Here is a 25,649-nt window from a genome sequence, read left to right as displayed (position 1 = left end):
ATCTCCCTATATTACAGGTGTCATCTACCCAGTGGGAAGGTGTTCTGATTATCTCCCAATATTACAGGTGTTGTCTACCCACTGGGAAGCTGTTCTGATTATCTCCCTGTATTACAGGTGTCATCTACCCAGTGGGAAGGTGTTCTGATTATCTCCCTGTATTACAGGTGTCATCTACCCAGTGGGAAGCTGTTCTGATTATCTCCCTGTATTACAGGTGTCTTCTACCCAGTGGGAAGGTGTCCTGATAACTCCCTATATTACCAGTGTCATCTACCCAGTGGAAAGGTGTTCTGATTATCTCCTTGTATTACAGGTGTCATCTACCCAGTGGGAAGCTGTTCTGATTATCTCCCTGTATTACAGGTGTCATCTACCCAGTGGGAAGGTGTTCTGATTATCTCCCTGTATTACAGGTGCCATCTACCCAGTGGGAAGGTGTTCTGATTATCTCCCTGTATTACAGGTGTTGTCTACCCACTGGGAAGATGGTCTGATTATCTCCCTGTATTACAGGTGTCATCTACCCAGTGGGAAGCTGTTCTGATTATCTCCCTATATTACAGGTGTTGTCTACCCAGTTGGAAGGTGTTCTGATTATCTCCCTGTATTACAGGTGTCATCCACCCAGTGGGAAGGTGTTCTGATTATCTCCCTATATTACAGGTGTCATCAACCCAGTGGGAAGGTGTTCTGATTATCTCCCTATATTACCCAGTGTGTTCTGATTATCATCTACTACCAGTGGGAAAGTGTTCTGATTATCTCCTCCCTGTATTACAGGTGTTGTCTACCCAGTGGGAAGGTGTTCCTGATTATCTCCCTGTATTACAGGTGTCATCTACCCAGTGTGGAAGCTGTTCTGATTATCTCCCTGTATTACAGGTGCCATCAACCCAGTGGGAAGGTGTTCTGATTATCTCCCTGTATTGCAGGTGTTGTCTACCCAGTGGGAAGCTGTTCTGATTATCTCCCTATATTACAGGTGTCATCTACCCAGTGGGAAGGTGTTCTGATTATCTCCCTGTATTACAGGTGTTGTCAACCCAGTGGGAAGGTCCTATATTACCAGTGTCATGTACCCAATGGGAAGGTGTCCTGATAACTCCCTATATTACCAGTGTCATCTACCCAGTGGAAAGGTGTTCTGATGATCTCCTTGTATTACAGGTGTTGTCTACCCAGTTGGAAGGTGTTCTGATTATCTCCCTGTATTACAGTTTTTTTCTACCCAGTGGGAAGGTCCTATATTACAGGTGTCATCTACCCAGTTGGAAGGTGTCCTGATAACTCTCTATATTACCAGTGTCATCTACCCAGTGGAAAGGTGTTCTGATTATCTCCTTGTATTACAGGTGTTGTCTACCCAGTTGGAAGGTGTTCTGATTATCTCCCTATATTGCAGGTGTCATCTACCCAGTGGGAAGCTGTTCTGATTATCTCCCTGTATTACAGGTGTCATCTACCCAGTTGGAAGGTGTTCTGATTATCTCCCTGTATTACAGGTGCCATCTACCCACTGGGAAGGTGTTCTGATTATCTCCCTGTATTACAGGTGTTATCTACCCAGTGGGAAGGTGTTCTGATTATCTCCCTATATTACAGGTGTCATCTACCCAGTGGGAAGGTGTTCTGATTATCTCCCTGTATTACAGGTGTTGTCTACCCACTGGGAAGGTGTTCTGATTATCTCCCTGTATTACAGGTGTTCTCTACCCAGTTGGAAGGTGTTCTGATTATCTCCCTGTATTACAGGTGTCATCTACCCAGTGGGAAGGTGTTCTGGCTGTGTGAGAAACACCAGAGTGGACCTCGGATCACCAAACTGAGTCGTGATACTGGAACCCGACTCATCCAGAGGAAGGTGGTGTTTCGTGAGGATTTACTCCTGAAGGAGCTGATAGAGAAAAGTGATGTCTACAGGAAGAAAAAAGGAGAGAAAGCTCGCTTGAAAAAAGGTAGAGCTGTTACTGTCTTCTCATCCTGTACTTATTGTTTACATCTTTGCTTTTCTTCCTTGTTCCCATCTTGCCAGACAATGTTTCAGACTACCTACCTTACATACTATTACTGTCTAGTCATCCAGGCCAGTTATTTTGCAGGTAAATCCAAAACACCATTGAAGACCTCAGACCAAGCTGCCTCTAAGACCACAGACAAAACAGAAGCATCCAACCTGTCACGGGGTGATAGTGAAAGTAAGCTGGGAGCCACATCCAGGATGATCACGCCCCAGAGCACCAGCAGTGCCAAGACAGACAACTCTGCCGACAACATGGCCCCAGTGAGAAAGAGTGGCAGCAAATCTGAGAGTCCAACGGGTCAATCTCCTTCTTCAAAGATGCCACCCATTAACCGCAGGAGTTCTAAATCAAAGTTCAAGGCCATTGGAATGGCAACAGAGTTGTCTAATGCAGGAGGCAAGAAAGGGAAGAACAATCCAAGCAAAGCCTGTTCCTTACAGTGATGACTCTGTAGACAGCAGCATTGGGTGTGTCTGTAGCTCATCCAACCAGTTCAATCAGTTTGTCAGAACGCTGTTTCCTTTAGTGTCATACACAACTATCCATGCACATAGTATTATAGAGATAACTGTAACATAGTATTATAGAGAAAACTGTAATATAGTATTATAGAGATAACTGTAATATAGTATTATAGAGATAACTGTAATATAGTATTATAGAGATAACTGTAACATAGTATTATAGAGATAACTGTAACATTCATAAGAGCTTTCTGGTCTGTCTAACCAGGATGTAGATGTAACATGTCTCTCCACATCTTACAAACCAGGACGTTAGTATGAAACCAAGATGTTAGCGTAAAGTCAGGATGTAAGTAAATCCAAGATGTTTGTGTAAACCAGGATATGATTGGATATTATCTTGCTGCTATAGTTTATTCAATATAGTCTCAGGAATCTTTATACTATGTTAATGTTTCTAAGAATCTTTATGACAGCATAATATCTAGACATCAGGAAATCTTATAAACAATGTTCATGAAGAATGAATGTTCATGTTTCTAAGAATCGTTATGACAGCATAATATCTAGACATCAGGAAATCTTTTATAAACAATGTTCATGAAGAATGAATGTTCATGTTTCTAAGAATCTTTTTGACAGCATAATATCTTATCTCAGGGTAATCAATATACTGTGATAGCACAAGTTAACATGTTTTTAGTTGGCTCTGTGACATATTTTGCTAGATTTTTGTTCAAGTTTGGTTTACATGCTGTGTTTGTGCTGTGCAGGACTATTACTACGTGGTACAAGGATGTTTGTAATATATTTGTAGTTATTTGCCAGTCATTTCCTTGCAGTCAGCATCCAATCACATGATATTCCAGACATTTTATACCTAAATCTGTTTACACCTGAATCTATTTACACTTGAATCTTTTTATACCTAAATCTGTTTACACAAGAATCTGTTTACACTTGAAGCTGTTTATACCTAAATTGGTTTACACCTCAATCTGTTTACACCTCATATATATTTACAAGTGAATCTGTTACACCTACATCTGTTTACACAAAAATATGTTTACTCTTGAAGCTGTTGACAAAAGAATGTGTTTACACTTGAATCTGTTTATACCTGAATCTGTCTCTGTGTCTGCTCAAAGTATGCATTTGTTCTGTCAGTTTGTTTGAATGATGTTTTCTCTTGTGCCATACGTGACTATCCATGCACATAGTAACTGAGACATAATTACCTCAGGGTAATGAATATACAATATACTGTGATAGCACAATTTAACATGTGTTTAGTTGTGGGCTTTGCTCATAACATATTTTGCTAGATTTTTGTTCAAGTTTGGTTTACATGTTGTGTTTGTGCTGTGCAGGACTATTACTACGTGGTACAAGGATATGTTTGTAATATATTTGTAGTTATTTGCCAGCCATTTCCTTGCAGTCAGCATCCAATCACATGATATTCCAGACATTTTACACCTGAACCTGTTTACACCTGAATCTGTTTACACCTAAATCTATACTATTACATATACTATGTGGTATAAGGATATGTTTGTAATATACTTGACTTTGAGTTCATTGTAACCATAGTAAACTGTATGTGATATACGAGGTTATACACTAGTTATACCATCTGTTATGTGTAGGATAAAGCACGACTCCGAGGTTATGGTTGGGAAAGTAACCATAACCGAGGAGGAGTGCTTTATTATACATATAAACCGTCAATGATGAATAATTACATGATCATGTAATGAAGCTAGTAAAATCAATTTAATGACAGTAGGCCTAACTATAAATAGATAATTTAACCCTAGCTTTTTTTTGTCGGCTTGGTGGCCGTGAGGTAGAGCGTCCGCTCATGAACATGATGGATGTGGTTCCAATCCTGCTAGGGAAAATGTGGTAATGTCATGTGTGCCATGCAAGGTTATTTCAGGTGTGCCATGCAAGGTTATTTCAGGTGTGTCATGCAAGGTTATGTCATGTGTATCATGCAAGGTTGTGTCATCTCTGTCATGCAAGGTTGTGTCATATGTGTCATGCAAGGTTATGTCATATGTGTCATACAAGGTTATGTCATGTGTGTCATGCAAGGTTATGTCATGTGTGTCATACAAGGTTAGGTCATATGTGTCATGCAAGGTTATGTCATGTGTGTCATGCAAGGTTATGTTATATATGTCATGCAAGGATGTGTCATTTGTGTCATTCCAGGTTAGGTAATGTGTGTCATACAAGGTTATATCAAATGGTATTTACTGCTTGTTATGCCAGTTAATGTCACATAAGTGTTATACTACATGTGTGTTATTATGTTGATGACCTTTCTTAAATAGTTACATTTATACACAAGACAAACTTTTGCTCAAAGTTATTTTCTGTGTGTTGACATTTTCAATATAAATCAATTTTACATGCAATTAAGCATAAATGTTGTTCTGTGATACAAATACACAGTTGTGTGTGCTAGGATATACCCCATCTGTAACGGTGTCCATGATGATTACTCTATTGGTACCCCACTTTACATGATACAAATACACAGTTGTGTGTGCTAGGATATACCCCATCTGTAATGGTGTACATGATGGTTACTCTATTGGTACCCCACTTTACATGATACAAATACACAGTTGTGTGTGCTAGGATATACCCCATCTGTAACGGTGTCCATGATGATTACTCTATTGGTACCCCACTTTACATGATACAAATACACAGTTGTGTGTGCTAGGATATACCCCATCTGTAACGGTGTCCATGATGATTACTCTATTGGTACCCCACTTTACATGATACAAATACACAGTTGTGTGTGCTAGGATATACCCCATCTGTAATGGTGTCCATGATGATTACTCTATTGGTACCCCACTTTACATGATACAAATACACAGTTGTGTGTGCTAGGATATACCCCATCTGTAACGGTGTCCATGATGATTACTCTATTGGTACCCCACTTTACATGATACAAATACACAGTTGTGTGTGCTAGGATATACCCCATCTGTAACGGTGTCCATGATGATTACTCTATTGGTACCCCACTTTACATGATACAAATACACAGTTGTGTGTGCTAGGATATACCCCATCTGTAATGGTGTACATGATGGTTACTTTATTGGTACCCCACTTTACATGATACAAATACACAGTTGTGTGTGCTAGGATATACCCCATCTGTAACGGTGTCCATGATGATTACTCTATTGGTACCCCACTTTACATGAAACAAATACACAGTTGTGTGTGCTAGGATATACCCCATCTGTAACGGTGTCCATGATGATTACTCTATTGGTACCCCACTTTACATGATACAAATACACAGTTGTGTGTGCTAGGATATACCCCATCTGTAATGGTGTACATGATGGTTACTCTATTGGTACCCCACTTTACATGAAACAAATACACAGTTGTGTGTGCTAGGATATACCCCATCTGTAATGGTGTACATGATGGTTACTTTGTTGGTACCCCACTTTACATGATACAAATACACAGTTGTGTGTGCTAGGATATACCCCATCTGTTATGGTGTACATGATGGTTACTTTATTGGTACCCCACTTTACATGATACAAATACACAGTTGTGTGTGCTAGGATATACCCCATCTGTAATGGTGTACATGATGGTTACTTTATTGGTACCCCACTTTATAGAGATAGAAACAAATTGTCACCTTCTCCGTGGCCCAAGGTCAAATAAACATGGTTCGCCCATGAAGTCAAATATTTTTACATCAAGTAGCATTAGTAACTTCATTGTCTGTAGCTGCACCATCATGTCCGGTCACTTTGTTAATGTCTGATGTTTCTCATCCTGTGTTGGATCTTGAGGTCACAACCATAGAGATATTATTTTTTTAAGTTTAATGTAGCATGGTGAATGACATTCTAAAATAAATTTCTCATTTTAAAATGTAATATATGTTTCTTGTGTGTAAAAGTCACATGTAATATCTCCACCGTTGTGACAAAGGTTACCTTGTTATTGAAGTGGTTCCTTGAAATGCACCAATCTAAATATTGTTGCTGTCTCAATATCATGTTGGTGCATACGCACTGATTATTTCTGTGTAATTAAATTGTGCATGTCTACAGACTTTATATCCACATAATATTGTATAAACACCAAGAATTGCTGAAACAGACCAATGATTAGACATTAAGTAACCATGTTATGTGGATATACACCAAGCATTGCTGAAACAGACCAATGATTAGACATTAAGTAACCATGTTATGTACATATACACCAAACATTGCTGAAACAGACCAATGATTAAACATTAAGTTACTATATTATGTGGATATACACCAAGCATTGCTGAAACAGACCAATGATTAGACTTTAAGTAACAATATTATGTGGATTTACACTAAGCATTCCTTAAACAGACCAATAATTAGACATTAAGTAACCATGTTATGTGGATATACACCAGGCATTGCTGAAACAGAAAATTATGATTACACATTAATAAATTATATTATGTACATATACACCAAGCATTGCTGAAACAGTCCAATGATTAGACATTAAGTAACCATGTTATGTGGATATACACCAGGCATTGCTGAAACAGACCAATGATTAGACATTAAATAACTGTATTATGTGGATATACACCAAGCATTGCTGAAACAGACCAATGATTAGACATTAAGAAACCATGTTATGAGGATAAACACCAGGCATTGCTGAAACAGACCAATGATTAGACATTAAATAACTGTATTATGTGGATATACACCAAGCATTGCTGAAACAGACCAATGATTACACATTAAGTAACCATGTTATGTGGATATACACCAATCATTGCTGAAACAGACCAATGATTAGACATTAAGTAACCATGTTATGAGGATTAACACCAGGCATTGCTGAAACAGACCAATGATTAGACATTAAATAACTGTATTATGTGGATATACACCAAGCATTGCTGAAACAGACCAATGATTAGACATTAAGTAACCATGTTATGAGGATAAACACCAGGCATTGCTGAAACAGACCAATGATTAGACATTAAATAACTGTATTATGTGGATATACACCAAGCATTGCTGAAACAGACCAATGATTAGACATTAAGTAACCATGTTATGAGGATAAACACCAGGCATTGCTGAAACAGACCAATGATTAGATATTAAGTAACCATGTTATGTGGATATACACCAAGCATTGCTGAAACAGACCAATGATTAGACATTAAGTAACCATGTTATGTCGATATACACCAAGCATTGCTGAAACAGACCAATGATTAGACATTAAGTAACCATGTTATGTGGATATACACCAATCATTGCTGAAACAGACCAATCATTAGACATCAATAAATTATATTATGTAGATATACACCAAGCATTGCTGAAACAGACCAATGAATATTCATTAAGTAGCTATATTATGTGGATATACACCAAGAACCGTTGAAAAAGACGAATTATTAGACATTAAGTAACCATGTTATGTGAATATACACCAAGCATTGCAGAAACATACCAATGATTATATATTAAGCAACTATATTAAGTGGATATACACCAAGCATTGCTGAAACAGACCAATGATTAGACATCAGTAAATTATATTATGTAGAAATACACCAAGCATTGCTGAAACAGACCAATGATTATTCATTAAGTAACTATATTATGTGGATATACACCAAGCACCGTTGAAACAGACCAATGATTAGACATTAAGTAACCATGTTATGTGGATATACACCAAGCATTGCTGAAACATACCAATGATTATATGTTAAGCAACCATGTTATGTGGATATACACCAAGCATTGCTGAAACAGACGAATGATTAGACATTAAGTAACTATATTATGTGGATATACACCAAGAACTACTCAAACAGACCAATGATTAAACATTAAGTAACTATATTATGTCGGTATACACCAAGAACTGCCGAAACAGACGAATGATTAGACATTAAGCAACCATGTTATGTAGATATACACCAATCATTGCTGAAACAGACCAATGATCAAACATTAAGTAACTCTATTATGTGGATATACACAAAGCATTGCTGAAACAAACCAATCATTAGACATTAGGTAACCATGTAATGTGGATATACACCAAGTATTGCTGAAACAGACCAATGATTAGACATTAAGTAACCATGCTATGTGGATATGCACCAAGCATTGCTGAAACATACAAATGATTATGTATTAAGCAATTATATTTTGTGGATATACACCAAGCATTACTGAAACATACCAATGATTATATATTAAGCAACTATATTATGTGGATAAACACCAATCATTGCTGAAACAGACCAATGATTAGACATTAATATACTATATTATGTGGATATACACCAAGAACTACTCAAACAGACCAATGAATAAACATTAAGTAACTATATTATGTGGATATACACCAAGAACTGCCGAAACAGACCAATGATTAGACATTAAGTAACCATGTTATGTGGATATACACCAATCATTGCTGAAACATACCAATGATTATATATTAAGCAATTATATTATGTGGATATACACCAAGCATTGCTTAAACATACCAATGATTATATATTAAGCAACTATATTATGTGGATATACACCAAGCACCGTTGAAACAGACCAATGATTAGACATTAAGTAACCATGTTATGTGGATATACACCAAGCATTGTTGAAACAGACCAATGATTAGACATTAAGTAACCATGTTATGTGGATATACACCAAGAACTGCCGAAACAGACCAATGATTAGACATTAAGCAACTATATTATGTGGATATACACCAATCATTGCTGAAACAGACCAATGATTAGACATTAATAAACTATATTATGTGGATATACATCAAGAACTACTCAAACAGACCAATGATTAAACATTTAGTAACTATATTATGTGGATATACACCAAGAACTGCTGAAACAGACCTATGATTAGACATTAAGTAACCATGTTATGTGGATATACACCAAGCATTGCTGAAACAGACGAATGATTAGACTTTAAGTAACCATGTTATGTGGATATACACCGATCATTGCTGAAACAAACCAATCATTAGACATTAAGTTACCATGTTATGTGGATATACACCAATCATTGCTGAAACAAACCAATCATTAGACATCAGTAAATTATATTATGTAGATATACACCAAGCATTGCTGAAACAGACCAATGATTATTCATTAAGTAACTATATTATATGGATATACACCAAGCACTGTTGAAACGGACGAATGATTAGACATTAAGTAACCATGTTACGTGGATATACACCAAGCATTACTGAAACATACCAATGATTATATATTAAGCAACTATATTAAGTGGATATACACCAAGCATTGCTGAAACAGACCAATGATTAGACATTAAGTAACCATGTTATGTGGATATACACCAAGGATTGCTGAAACAGACCAATGATTAAACATTAAGTAACTATGTTATGTGGATATACACCAATCATTGCTGAAACAGACCAATGATTAGACATTAAGTAACTATATTATGTCGATATACACCAAGCACTGCTGAAACAGACCAATGATTAGACGTTCTTTTGCAGACTGATTCCCAATTAACGTTTTGATTAGTATCAACTTGTGGTTAAAAACATAAGAGATATTGTCGGCTCATCCATGATGGAATTTAATATATTAGAAGGTTATCTGTCAAAATATCTATATTAAAATCTCATGGTTTACGGTGTATGAAACCAACAATCTCTATGGTGTTTAGAGTAGAGAAATTTGTTAGCCACCCTTCTACGGAGCAAGTCTTTGTGCTCAGAAATTGTCAACTGCTTGAATGGGCCAAATATTACAAGCATGACACGACTTGTCTTTTGGTAAGGTGACACCACATACGGCTTGTGTTATGTTAAGGTGACACCATATACGACTTGTGTTATGTTAAGGTGACACCATATACGACTTGTGTTATGTTAAGGTGACACCATGTACGACTTGTCTTACGTTCAGGTGACACCACTTACGACTTGTCTTATGTTCAGGTGACACCACATACGACTTGTGTTATGTTAAGGTGATTACTGTTGGTATGGTGATAACCTGCACCTTATACTGCTCACATAGTTATACCCTGGGGTCACCCAGTGCTTATGTTATTGATTGATTCAAAGACGTTGCCTTGTTTCTACAGCTTATTGCTGGATTCGTTGAAGCTTGTACCCTCAGTTCCATGTTTAATCCACGCCGGCTCCATCCTCTGTTATGTTGCACTCATGGGTCAGTCTTGATAACAGGACAGACGACGTCAGTTCTTAGAACAATATATTCTGTGTTGACAACCATTAGACAACTCAACCATAGCCGGGTCGATCCCGGGAGAACCAACTGAGTTTAAAAGATGTCAAAGCAATGTTATTGATTTCCAGGGCCACGGATTGACAAGCTACTTTTGCAGTACTCGGAGCATTGAGTTACCTTTAGAGAGGACGTTTTATAATTGGGCAATTTATTCAGAGTTTCAGTTAAACAAACACCAATTTTCCTAGGTAATTATATTCTTTATTGCAGTAGTTTAATGGGGACACGCCTAGTCTATACGAATACATAGAAATAATGTCCATAAGTCGGAGACTCTGTATGCCTCGCATGCTGCTGTATTTGTGTATGCTCTAACACACCACGTCAAACAGCCAAGTGAATGAATCCCCTGTAAGGAAATGTGAGTGATCAAACACCAGCTACCCGGCGTGTACCCGACACTTGACATAGGTGCTAGGGCACGATGACAATGACGTCAATGCATACACATCCAGGTGGATCTCAGCAGCAACACCCATTTTGACCGGCCGAACTGTCCGGCTCCATCTACTTCAGACGGATTACACGTCACCCGCTGCTGACACTGGATATGGTCGGTCATCTCTAACAATGAAGGTAGGATATACGGCTCTATATCGGATATGATCACCATCACTCATAATGTAGGTAGTATATGTATAGGACATGATCACCATCACTCATAATGTAGGTAGTATATATATAGGTCATGATCATCATCACTGATAATGTAGGTAGTATATATATAGGACATGATCGTCATCACTCATAATGTAGGTAGTACATATATAGGACATGATCATCATCACTCATAATGCAGGTAGTATATATATCGGATATGATCACCATCACTGATAATGTAGGTAGTATATATATAGGTCATGATCATCATCACTCGTAATGAAGGTAGTATATATATAGGTCATGATCATCATCACTCATAATGTAGGTAGTATATATATAGGATATGATCATCATCACTCATAACGTAGGTAGTATATATATAGGATATGATCATCATCACTCATAACGTAGGTAGTATATATATAGGACATGATCATCATCACTCATAACGTAGGTACTATATATATAGGACATGATCATCATCACTCATAATGTAGGTAGTATATATATAGGACATGATCATCATCACTCATAACGTAGGTACTATATATATAGGACATGATCATCATCACTCATAACGTAGGTACTATATATATATGACATGATCGTCATCACTCATAATGTAGGTAGTATATATATAGGACATGATCGTCATCACTCATAATGTAGGTAGTATATATATAGGACATGATCGTCATCACTCATAATGTAGGTAGTATATATATAGGACATGATCATCATCACTCATAATGTAGGTAGTATATATATACTCATAATGTAGGTAGTATATATATATAGGACATGATCGTCATCACTCATAATGTAGGTAGTATATATATAGAACATGATCGTCATCACTGATTATGTAGGTAGTATATATATAGGACATGATCAACATCACTCATAATGTAGGTAGTATATATATATAGTATATGATCATCATCACTCATAATGTAGGTAGTATATATATAGGACATGATCAACATCACTCATAATGTAGGTAGTATATATATAGGACATGATCGTCATCACTGATTATGTAGGTAGTATATATATAGGACATGATCGTCATCACTCATAATGTAGGTAGTATATATATATAGGACATGAACGTCATCACTCATAATGTAGGTACTATATATATAGAACATGATCATCATCACTCATAATGTAGGTAGTATATATATAGAACATGATCGTCATCACTCATAATGTAGGTACTATATATATAGGACATGATCGTCATCACTGATAATGTAGGTAGTATATATATAGGACTTGATCGTCATGACTGATTATGTAGGTAGCATATATATAGGACATGATCAACATCACTCATGATGTAGGTAGTATATATATCGAACATGATCATCATCACTCATAATGTAGGTAGTATGTATATCGGACATGATCATCATCACCTAACAAAATGTATAATACTGTGGAGGTATGATGTAGACCATGATATCTTCACCTAACAAAATGTATAATACTGTGGAGGTATGATGTAGACCATGATATCTTCACCTAACAAAATTTACAATAATGTGGAGGTATGATATAGACCATGACATCTTCCCTTTAAACTATGTATAATACTGTGGAGGTATGATAGAGACCATGATATCTTCCCATAACACTATGTATAACACTATGGAGGCATGATATACACCATGATATCATCACCTAGCACTATGTATAACACTGTGGAGGTATGATATAGTCCACGATATCTTCAACTAACACTATGTATTACACTGTGGAGGTATGATATAGTCCACGATATCTTCAACTAACACTATGTATAACACTGTGGAGGTATGATATAGTCCACGATATCTTCAACTAACACTATGTATTACACTGTGGAGGTATGATATAGTCCACGATATCTTCAACTAACACTATGTATTACACTGTGGAGGTATGATATAGTCCACGATATCTTCAACTAACACTATGTATAACACTGTGGAGGTATGATATAGTCCACGATATCTTCAACTAACACTATGTATAACACTGTGGAGGTATGATATAGTCCACGATATCTTCAACTAACACTATGTATTACACTGTGGAGGTATGATATAGTCCACGATATCTTCAACTAACACTATGTATAACACTGTGGAGGTATGATATAGTCCACGATATCTTCAACTAACACTATGTATAACACTGTGGAGGTATGATATAGTCCACGATATCTTCAACTAACACTATGTATTACACTGTGGAGGTATGATATAGTCCACGATATCTTCAACTAACACTATGTATAACACTGTGGAGGTATGATATAGTCCACGATATCTTCAACTAACACTATGTATAACACTGTGGAGGTATGATAGAGGCCACGATATCTTCCCCTAACACTATCTTTAACACTGTGGAGGTATGAACTAGACCACGACATCTTCCCCTAACATTGTGTGTAACACTGTGGGGTATAATATAGAACAAGTTGGAAAAAAGTACAAATTGAAAAGGGCATATTATGTAACAAGTTGTATTCACCTGGAACAGAGGGCATATTCATGTAACAAGTTGTATTCAGCTGGAACACAGGGCATATTCATGTAACAACTTGTATTCAGCTGGAACACAGGCCATATTCATGTAACAAGTTATATTCAGCTGGAACACAGGCCATATTCATGTTACAACTTGTATTCAGCTGGAACACAGACCACATTCATGTAACAAGTTGTATTCAGCTGGAACACAGGGCATATTCATGTAACAAGTTGTATTCAGCTGGAACACAGGCCATATTCATGTAACATTTTGTATTCAGCTGGAACACAGGCCATATTCATGTAACAAGTTGTATTCAGCTGGAAAACAGGCCATATTCACGTAACAAGTTGTATTCAGCTGGAACACAGGCCATATTCATGTAACAAGTTGTATTCAGCTGGAACACAGGCCATATTCATGTAACAAGTTGTATTCAGCTGGAACACAGGCCATATTCATGTAACAAGTTGTATTCAGCTGGAAAACAGGCCATATTCGTGTAACAAGTTGTATTCAGCTGGAACACAGGCCATATTCATGTAACAAGTTGTATTCACCTACACAGGGCATATTCTTGCAACATGTTGTATACACCTGGAACACAGGACATATTTATGTAAGACGTTTTATACACCTTGTACACCTGGCATATTCATGTAACAAGTTGCATACACCTTGTACACAGGACATATTCATGCAACAACTTGTATTCAGCTGGTACACAGGGCATATTCATGTAACAAGTTTTATACACCTGGAACAGAGGACATATTCATGTAACAAGTTGTATTCAGCTGGTACACAGGGTATATTCATGTAACAAGTTTTATACACCTGGAACAGAGGACATATTCATGTAACAAGTTGCATAAACCTTGTACACAGGAAATATTCATGTAACAAGTTGCATAAACTTTGTACACAGGACTTATTCATGTAACAAGTTGTATACACCTTGTACACAGGACATATTCATGTAACAAGTTGCATAAACTTTGTACACAGGACATATTCATGTAACAAGTTGTATGCACCTTGTACACCATGCATATTTATGCAACAAGTTGCATACACCTTGTACACAGGACATATTCTTGTAACAAGTTGTATACACCTTGTACACCTGGCATATTCATGCAACAAGTTGCATACACCTTGTACACAGGACATATTCTTGTAACAAGTTGTATACACCTTGTACACCTTGCATATTCATGCAATAAGTTGCAACCTGCAACAGAGGACATATTCATGTAACAAGTTGTATACACCCTGTACACCTGGCATATATAGGTAACCAGTTGCATACACCTTGTACACAGGACATATTCAGGTAACAAGTTGTATGCACCTTGTACACCTGGCATATATATGTTACAAGTTTTATACACCCTGTACACCTGACATATTCATGTAACAAGTTGTATCTACGTGGAACAAAGAACATATTCTTGGAACAATTTGTATACACCTGGAAAAGAAGGCATATGCATGTAACAAGTTGTATTCAGTTGATACACAGGGCTCATTCTTGTAACAAGTTGTATCCACCTGGAACAGAGGACATATTCATGTAACAAGTTGCATACACCTTGTACACAGGACATATTCAAGTTTTATACACCTTGTACACCTGGCATATATATGTAACACGTTGCATACACCTTGTACACCTGTGTAACAAGCTTTACACACCTGGAGCACATATACCAAACTGTATATAACACATTGTACATTACAGGATTAAGATATATCCAACAAAACTATTTGTTATAGAGAAAAACATTACCTCATACGTCTTGTATTGAAATTTCTAGAGCAGTCGCAGGTCTCATGGGGACGATGAGATGACATTGACGTTGACTGGCGACGCCGACGGCTTAGAAGTTCAGGGAAGTGCAGCGTCGGTCCACCCCGCTTTTGCCCGGGAGAGCAAGGCTGAGTACACCCCACGGTGGAGACCCACCCCAAGGAAAGAAGCTGATGACTTTGAAAGGTACTCCTTGTCGATTCCTAAGTTCTGAGCCTCACATATAAAGAATTTGTCAAATCGTGATATCATTTGTCATGCGCATTATATGACGTCGTGGAGATACGGTCAGAGACACTGCAGAGACACTGGCTTAACGTCCAAAGCCAGACATGAACACATGTGTTAAACACTAAGGAAGAATTCACCATCCTATGCATTCCATTGTAAACGGGTGGGCGGGAATGTTAGCGTAGTGACCCCTGGCAGGCCTGTGACGTCAGTTCATTCATCGTCACACTTGGCCAATACAGAATCGGAGCATTCAGAGCTAAAGCTTCTGATATTTCATAAAGAAACAGTCGCGTGACAATCTAGACCCAGTCGCTTCACAATCTAGACCCAGTCGCGTCACAATCTAGACCCAGTCGCGTCACAATCTAGACACAGTCGTGTGACAACCTAGACAAAGTCGCGTCACAATCTAGACCCAGTCGCTTCACAATCTAGACCCAGTCGCGTCACAATCTAGACCCAGTCGCGTCACAATCTAGACCCAGTCACTTCACAACCTAGACAAAGTCGCGTCACAATCTAGACCCAGTCGCTTCACAATCTAGACCCAGTCGCGTGACAATCTAAACCAAGTCGCTTCACAATCTAGACCCAGTCGCCAGTCTAGACCCAGTCGTCAATCTAGACCCAGTCGCGTCACAATCTAGACCCAGTCGCGTCACAATCTAGGACCCAGACCCAGTCACTTCACAATCTAGACCCAGTCGCTTCACAATCTAGACCCAGTCGCTTCACAATCTAGACCCAGTCGCGTCACAATCTAGACCCAGTCGTGTGACAATCCTAGACCCAGTCGCGTCACAACCTAATCTAGACCCAGTCGCGTCTCAATCTAGACCCAGTCGCTTCACCCTAGACCCAGTCGTGTGACAACCTAGACCCAGTCGCGTCACAATCTAGACCCAGTCGCGTCACGATCTAGACCCAGTCGCGTCACAATTTGGACCCAGTCGCGTCACAATCTAGACCCAGTCGCTTCACAATCTAGACCCAGTCGTGTGACAATCTAGACCCAGTCGCGTCACAATCTAGACCCAGTCGCGTCACAATCTAGACCCAGTCGCGTCACAATCTAGACCCAGTCGTGTGACAACCTAGACCCAGTCGCTTCACAATCTAGACCCAGTCGCGTCACAATCTAGACCCAGTCGCGTCACAATCTAGGCCCAGTCACTTCACAATCTAGACCCAGTCGCTTCACAATCTAGACCCAGTCGCTTCACAATCTAGACCCAGTCGCTTCACAATCTAGACCCAGTCGCTTCACAATCTAGACCCAGTCGCGTCACAATCTAGACACAGTCGTGTGACAATCTAGACCCAGTCACTTCACAATCTAGACCCAGTCACTTCACAATCTAGACCCAGTCGCTTCACAATCTAGACCCAGTCGCGTCACAATCTAGACCCAGTCACTTCACAATCTAGACCCAGTCGCGTCACAATCTAGACCCAGTCGCGTCACAATCTAGACCCAGTCGTGTGACAACCTAGACCCAGTCGCGTCACAATCTAGACCCAGTCACTTCACAATCTAGACCCAGTCACTTCACAATCTAGACCCAGTCGCTTCACAATCTAGACCCAGTCGCTTCACAATCTAGACCCAGTCGCTTCACAATCTAGACCCAGTCGCGTCACAATCTAGACCCAGTCGCGTCACAATCTAGACCCAGTCGTGTGACAACCTAGACAAAGTCGCGTCACAATCTAGACCCAGTCGCTTCACAATCTAGACCCAGTCGTGTGACAATCTGGACCCAGTCGCGTCACAATCTCGCGCAGTTTGAGGCTGATCCAGAAAGTTTCAAGCACTGGCGAAATTTGATGTTTACTACTACTACTACTACTACTAATAATAATAATGTGTCCATTTATACACAGCGCCAAACTCCACACCAGGTATGCTCATAGCGGTAACAATCAGTAAGGCATTATTGAAGTCCATTGAACTTTTTGTAGAGAAAGGTGTTGAGGTGACACTTAAAGTTTTCAGGGGTTGGAGACCTACGTCCAGTTAAATTCCACACAATTCCACAAGTATTTGACAACAACAACCAAAGAAACATATCATAAATAAGGGATGAATATAAAAAGTACAAGGCGTGTGGAGCTGAAATGGTTACAATCCACGAGTATGCCTTTGTATTCAATCAGCACCCACCTTCTTTTTCTGGCTCCGTGAGATAGAGAAAGCTCTGTCTGGAACCCATCTCCACTGGAACGTCGTGGCACTTTAGCAAAAGAAAAGTATTTCTACGAAACTGGGATACAATCCCGGCAGCATTGGCAATACAAATCTCTATTAATGCGAAAGGAGAAATATTCTTTGAAAAGCAGAATAACGTATTTGGATCCTGACTTTGTATGTGAGGCTCAGAGTATCAGTCAAACATCGTAAGTTGTACACCCCTCGGGATAGATCGCTCACTTATCTGAGACGACGCAGTGTTGCACCAGAATCGAATCCCAGTTTGATCCCATCTTGTTTCTTGTTTCTATGAGTATGACCATTACTTCGGGTGTCCTGATTCACCGCAATATATACTCTTCAAAAAAAGAAACTTGACATGCTGTTTTGGAATTTACTTACTGAGTGCATATAACTGATTCAAACATGACATCATTGCTCAGTTACAGTAAAATCATCACTTTACACATTTACAAAACATGATTATCCAGAAAATGTTTGGTAAAACCAAAGAGGGCTATTAAAGCCACTTGGTCAGAGTAAAATGTCAGTATCTGGTGTGACCACCATGCGCATCGATAACAGCTTGGCAGCGGTGACCCATAGAAGAAAGGAGATACCGAATGCTGTCTTGAGGAATGTTTTGATACACTTGCTGAAGTGATGTGTGCAGTTCTTATAGTGTCTGATGTGGCGGATTACGCAGGCGCAAGCGTCGATCAAGAGTATCCCATCGATGGGGGACAAATCCGGTGATCGAGAAGGCCAAGGTAACAACAGAACATTGGTTTGCTGGAGGAAGACCTCTCAAAAACGTGCAACGTGAGGTCGAGCATTGCATTGCTTCAAAGATCAACCGTTGACGTTGATGTAGGGAACTGGTCTTCTGACAAAAAATCTGGCTTTCCATGGCCAATTGCGCACTGTCTGGTCGGAGATTCGAAGCAGTCCAGGGATTTGGATTGTTGTGGATGATGCGGCCGTGGTGTTCGAACGAAAATGTCTCAACCGGATGTATTAATCCTGGGCGGCGGTAGAACTCCAGGTCGACCTGACCTGGGTCTGTCATTAACACCCCCAGTATTTTTGTATCGGGTCCATAGGTTTGAGGTGGTCTGTCTGGACACGCTAAAGTGCCTTGCCACATCATGCTGCGATGTCCGTCCTTGTAAACGGCCGATGGCGTTGTGTCGTTGAGCTTCTGTCAGTCTTTTCATTCTCTTGTCGTCTATAGTGGCTTAAAGAAATGCATGTGGAGTACCATTTACGTGGCTCTTTAAAGCCTACAGTCATAGGCTTCAGCTCTGGGTGATACACAATTTCATGATGCTTGTGCATTTCATGTAGTGTGAGTCTTAGCGATTCACTACAGATGTGAGTGTAACGTTACGTTTTTGTTAAACGTTTCTTTTTTCAAACGTTTTGTCGTCGACAACCATTCCCCCATATGCTGGGATTCAGCATGGATTTTTTTTGTGTCATATATTTTCCTAAAATTCAAATTTGTCCTATGTCAAGTTTCTTTTTTTGAAGAGTATATAAATATAACTGGGATACTGTGTCAGGCGGGGTTAAGCCAAACTCAACGATACCCACTCTTGAGTCGTACGGTCTATCATCACTGTTATACAACAAATCTACTGCTACATAGGATCAGTTTCAATGCACAACATTTTGCAGTAGCACCAGCATCATGTACTAGTTTTCAATACAGTCAGTTATGCGTCTGTAGTGTCAAGATCGGTGTACTTGCATACAAATTCCTGTATGAGAAGGATTATGTTCGCAGCCGGACGGGACTTTTCTCGACATTTGTTTCACTTGTCCTACTCATATGTATTGTGGTGGAAGGAAACCTATTCGGCATGTCGAAATGCTTCTGTTCACTGTGGATTCATAGCCGACTTGTAAGAAATCAAAATAAATGAAGTGTTCGACATGGCATGTCAACCCAATAAGCAGGACGTTGCATGTCCAGATTGGCGTCAACCGTTACCGGGCAAACAGTCATCTATTAATACGAACGTGTTAAATCGGTTTTATATACATATATACAGGTGGGCCAGGAAAGAAGTGGTATTGATACCATTATCAAAACCTCAAAGGATTTGCCTGATTTTTCCATTTTCAGAACATATTAATGTCAGTTCCGTCAAAACATTGCCTGTTTTCGAACGACATTGTCCCACTTGAGAAATCTTGAGGACTTCTTTCCCAGATCCACGGAGCGCTTTCAAATAGCAGTAGTCAGAGAGATTTACTTCGTGGATGCCTTTGTACTCACCCGTACGTCTGTGAATACACAATAACGTACACAACATACGTTACACCAGTACGACTGTGAATACACAATAACGTACACAACATACGTTACACCCGTACGTCTGTGAATACACAATAACGTACACAACATACGTTACACCCGTACTTTGGTGAATACACAATACCGTACACAACATAAGTTACACCCGTACGTCTGGGAATACACAATAACGTACACAACATACGTTACACCCGTACTTTGGTGAATACACAATAACGTACACAACATACATTACACCCATACGTCTGTGAATACACAATAACGTACACAACATACGTTACACCCGTACTTTGGTGAATACACAATACCGTACACAACATACGTTCAGGCCTTTCCTCCTTTCGGAACAGTAACATAACAACACATTCTGTTCATTTGAAGGCCCATTGACAAAGAGGGAGATGGTGTCATCGGCAAACACTATAAACAATATGTCGGTACGACACCTATAAGCTAGTCCAGGCGGAACTCGATAGTGTACCGTGTCCTTCTTGAATTTGTAAATGTTATGCTCTACCTGGCAAAGTGTAATAGGTTAATCAATATTTGAATTTGTCGTCTAATACAGTTTAGTATTGATCCTTCCACCTGGTGAGTTAAGTCTAACACCGTCTTGTTTACCTGCCTTCTGTTGACGTGTGTGAAGGCCTTTGTCGATCAGCCTCATGACGTAGTCAGTAGAATACATAGTTACAACAATACCAGCTTTTCGGACAAATACGTGTTGTGATATTTGTGTTTTGTTGTCCTGACAACGATTATAAATCAATGTAGGGATTCTTGGTCCATCAGTAGATCTTGTGCATGGTGTTGTTGGTCGATAATCTGTCTGTCAGTGACTGAGCCAAGGCCACGACATTGTACTGCCTCTCATACAGCTGGATGTTCAACCAAAGACACGGAAACAAAGGAAACTGTGAGTGGTATCGAGCTACGGAACGATGCACATTCAAGAACGATGTATCTCTAACATAGACCAATGTGTCTCTAACATAGACCAATGTATCTCTAACAAATACCAATGTATCTCTAACATAGACTAATGTGTCTCTAACATAGACCAGTGTATCTCTAACAAATACCAATGTGTCTCTAACAAATACCAATGTGTCTCTAAGATAGACTAAAGTGTCTCTAACATAGACCAATGTGTCTCTAACATAGACTAATGTATCTCTAACATAGACCAGTGTATCTCTAACAAATACCAATGTGTCTCTAACAAATACCAATGTGTCTCTAACAAATACCAATGTGTCTCTAACATAGACTAATGTGTCTCTAACATAGACCAATGTGTCTCTAACATAGACTAATGTATCTCTAACATAGACCAATGTGTCTCTAACAAATACCAATGTGTCTCTAACAAATACCAATACGTCTCTAACATAGACTAATGTGTCTCTAACATAGACCAATGTGTCTCTAACATAGACCAATGTGTCTCTAACATAGACCAATGTAACTCTAACATAGACCAATGTATCTCTAACATAGACTAATGTGTCTCTAACATAGACCAGTGTATCTCTAACAAATACCAATGTGTCTCTAACAAATACCAATGTGTCTCTAACATAGACTAATGTGTCTCTAACATAGACCAATGTGTCTCTAACATAGACTAATGTGTCTCTAACATAGACCAATGTGCCTCTAACATAGACTAATGTGTCTCTAACATAGACTAATGTGTCTCTAACATAGACTAATGTGTCTCTAACATAGACCAATGTGCCTCTAACATAGACTAATGTATCTCTAACATAGACTAATGTGTCTCTAACATAGACTAATGTGTCTCTAACATAGACTAATGTGTCTCTAACATAGACCAATGTGTCTCTAACATAGACTAATGTGTCTCTAACATAGACCAATGTGTCTCTAACATAGACTAATGTGTCTCTAACATAGACTAATGTATCTCTAACATAGACCAATGTATCTCTAACATAGACCAATGTATCTCTAACATAGACCAATGTGTCTCTAACATAGACCAGTGTATCTCTAACAAATACCAATGTGTCTCTAACATAGACCAATGTGTCTCTAACATAGACCAGTGTATCTCTAACAAATACCAATGTGTCTCTAACAAATACCAATGTGTCTCTAACATAGACTAATGTGTCTCTAACATAGACCAATGTGTCTCTAACATAGACTAATGTATCTCTAACATAGACCAATGTGTCTCTAACAAATACCAATGTGTCTCTAACAAATACCAATACGTCTCTAACATAGACTAATGTGTCTCTAACATAGACCAATGTGTCTCTAACATAGACCAATGTGTCTCTAACATAGACCAATGTATCTCTAACATAGACCAATGTATCTCTAACATAGACCAATGTGTCTCTAACATAGACCAGTGTATCTCTAACAAATACCAATGTGTCTCTAACAAATACCAATGTGTCTCTAACATAGACTAATGTGTCTCTAACATAGACCAATGTGTCTCTAACATAGACTAATGTATCTCTAACATAGACCAATGTGTCTCTAACAAATACCAATGTGTCTCTAACAAATACCAATGTGTCTCTAACATAGACTAATGTGTCTCTAACATAGACCAATGTGTCTCTAACATAGACCAATGTGTCTCTAACATAGACCAATGTATCTCTAACATAGACCAATGTATCTCTAACATAGACCAATGTGTCTCTAACATAGACCAGTGTATCTCTAACAAATACCAATGTGTCTCTAACAAATACCAATGTGTCTCTAACATAGACTAATGTGCCTCTAACATAGACCAATGTGTCTCTAACATAGACTAATGTATCTCTAACATAGACCAATGTGTCTCTAACAAATACCAATGTGTCTCTAACATAGACTAATGTGTCTCTAACATAGACCAATGTGTCTCTAACATAGACCAATGTGTCTCTAACATAGACCAATGTATCTCTAACATAGACCAATGTATCTCTAACATAGACTAATGTGTCTCTAACATAGACCAGTGTATCTCTAACAAATACCAATGTGTCTCTAACAAATACCAATGTGTCTCTAACATAGACTAATGTGTCTCTAACATAGACCAGTGTATATCTAACATAGACCAATGTGTCTCTAACATAGACCAATGTGTCTCTAACATAGACCAATGTGTCTTTAACATAAACCAATGTATCTCTAACATAGACCAAAGTATCTCTAACATAGACCAATGTATCTCTAACATAGACCAATGTATCTCTAACATAGACCAATGTGTCTCTGACATAGACCAATGTGCCTCTAACATAGACCAATGTATCTCTAACATAGACTAATGTGTCTCTAACATAGACCAGTGTATCTCTAACAAATACCAATGTGTCTCTAACAAATACCAATGTGTCTCTAACATAGACTAATGTGTCTCTAACATAGACCAGTGTATCTCTAACATAGACCAGTGTATCTCTAACAAATACCAATGTGTCTCTAACAAATACCAATGTGTCTCTAACATAGACTAATGTGTCTCTAACATAGACCAGTGTATCTCTAACAAATACCAATGTGTCTCTGACATAGACCAATGTGCCTCTAACATAGACCAATGTGTCTCTAACATAGACCAATGTGTCTCTAACATAGACCAATGTATCTCTAACATAGACCAATGTATCTCTAACATAGACCAAGGTATCTCTAACAAATACCAATGTGTCTCTAACATAGACCAATGTGCCTCTAACATAGACCAATGTGTCTCTAACATAGATCAATGTATCTCTAACATAGACCAATGTATCTCTAACATAGACCAATGTGCCTCTAACATAGACCAATGTGCCTCTAACATAGACCAATGTGCCTCTAACATAGACCAATGTGTCTCTAACATAGACCAATGTATCTCTAACATAGACCATTGTGTCTCTAACATAGACCAATGTATCTCTAACATAGACAAATGTATCTCTAACATAGACCAATGTGTCTCTAACATAGACCAATGTGTTTCTAACATAGACCAATGTGTCTCTAACACAGACCAATGTATCTCTAACATAGACCAAAGTATCTCTAACATAGACCAATGTATCTCTAACATAGACCAATGTATCTCTAACATAGACCAATGTGTCTCTAACATAGACCAATGTGTCTCTAACATAGACCAATGTGTCTCTAACATAGACCAATGTGTCTGTAACATAGACCAATGTGTCTTTAACATAAACCAATGTATCTCTAACATAGACCAATGTATCTCTAACATAGACTAATGTATCTCTAACACAGACCAATGTGTCTCTAACATAGACCAATGTGTCTCTAACATAGACCAATGTGCCTCTAACATAGACCAGTGTATCTCTAACAAATACCAATGTGTCTCTAACATAGACCAATGTGTCTCTAACATAGACCAATGTGTCTCTAACATAGACCAATGTGTCTCTAACATAGACCAATGTGCCTCTAACATAGACCAATGTGTCTCTAACATAGACCAATGTATCTCTAACATAGACTAATGTATCTCTAACATAGACCAATGTATCTCTAACATAGACTAATGTATCTCTAACATAGACTTATGTGTCTCTAACATAGACTAATGTATCTCTAACATAGACTTATGTGTCTCTAACATAGACTAATGTATCTCTAACAAAGACAAATGTATCTCTAACATAGCCCAATGTATCTCTAACATAGACCAATGTGTCTCTAACATAGACCAATGTGTCTCTAACATAGACCAATGTGTCTCTAACATAGACCAATGTATCCCCAACATAGACCAATGTATCTCTAACATAGACCAATGTATCCCCAACATAGACCAATGTATCTCTAACATAGACTAATGTATCTCTAACATAGACCAATGTATCTCTAACATAGACTAATGTATCTCTAACAAAGACTGAAAAAGACTAATGTATCTCTAACATAGACCAATGTATCTCTAACATAGACCAATGTATCTCTAACATAGACCAATGTATCTCTACATAGACCAATGTATCTCTAACATAGAGCAATGTGTCTCTAACATAGACCAATGTGTAATAAACATATACCAACACAGCGTCAAACACATATTATGTCATACACCGTCAAACA

General features: G+C 38.4%; 1 protein-coding gene and 1 pseudogene across 1 annotated transcript in view; both read left to right on the top strand.

Annotated features, from left to right (window-relative positions):
* Nucleotides 1–2,617, top strand: part of LOC124260500 — a 72,549-nt pseudogene extending 69,932 nt beyond the window's left edge.
* An 8,315-nt stretch (nt 2,618–10,932) lies between these two features.
* Nucleotides 10,933–25,649, top strand: part of LOC124260501 (coiled-coil domain-containing protein 169-like) — a 31,272-nt gene continuing 16,555 nt past the window's right edge. The window contains exons 1-2 of the mRNA XM_046694830.1: nt 10,933–11,435; nt 15,806–15,984. Of these exons, the coding sequence (XP_046550786.1) occupies nt 11,430–11,435; nt 15,806–15,984 (185 nt within the window). The 5' untranslated portion in view covers nt 10,933–11,429. The remainder of the gene's footprint in view (nt 11,436–15,805; nt 15,985–25,649) is intronic.

This window comes from Haliotis rubra, unplaced genomic scaffold (assembly GCF_003918875.1).
Source record: "Haliotis rubra isolate DU_JTF1 unplaced genomic scaffold, ASM391887v1 Scf766, whole genome shotgun sequence".
Lineage (NCBI taxonomy): Eukaryota > Metazoa > Mollusca > Gastropoda > Lepetellida > Haliotidae > Haliotis > Haliotis rubra.
This window is presented reverse-complemented; position numbering and strand designations above follow the sequence as displayed.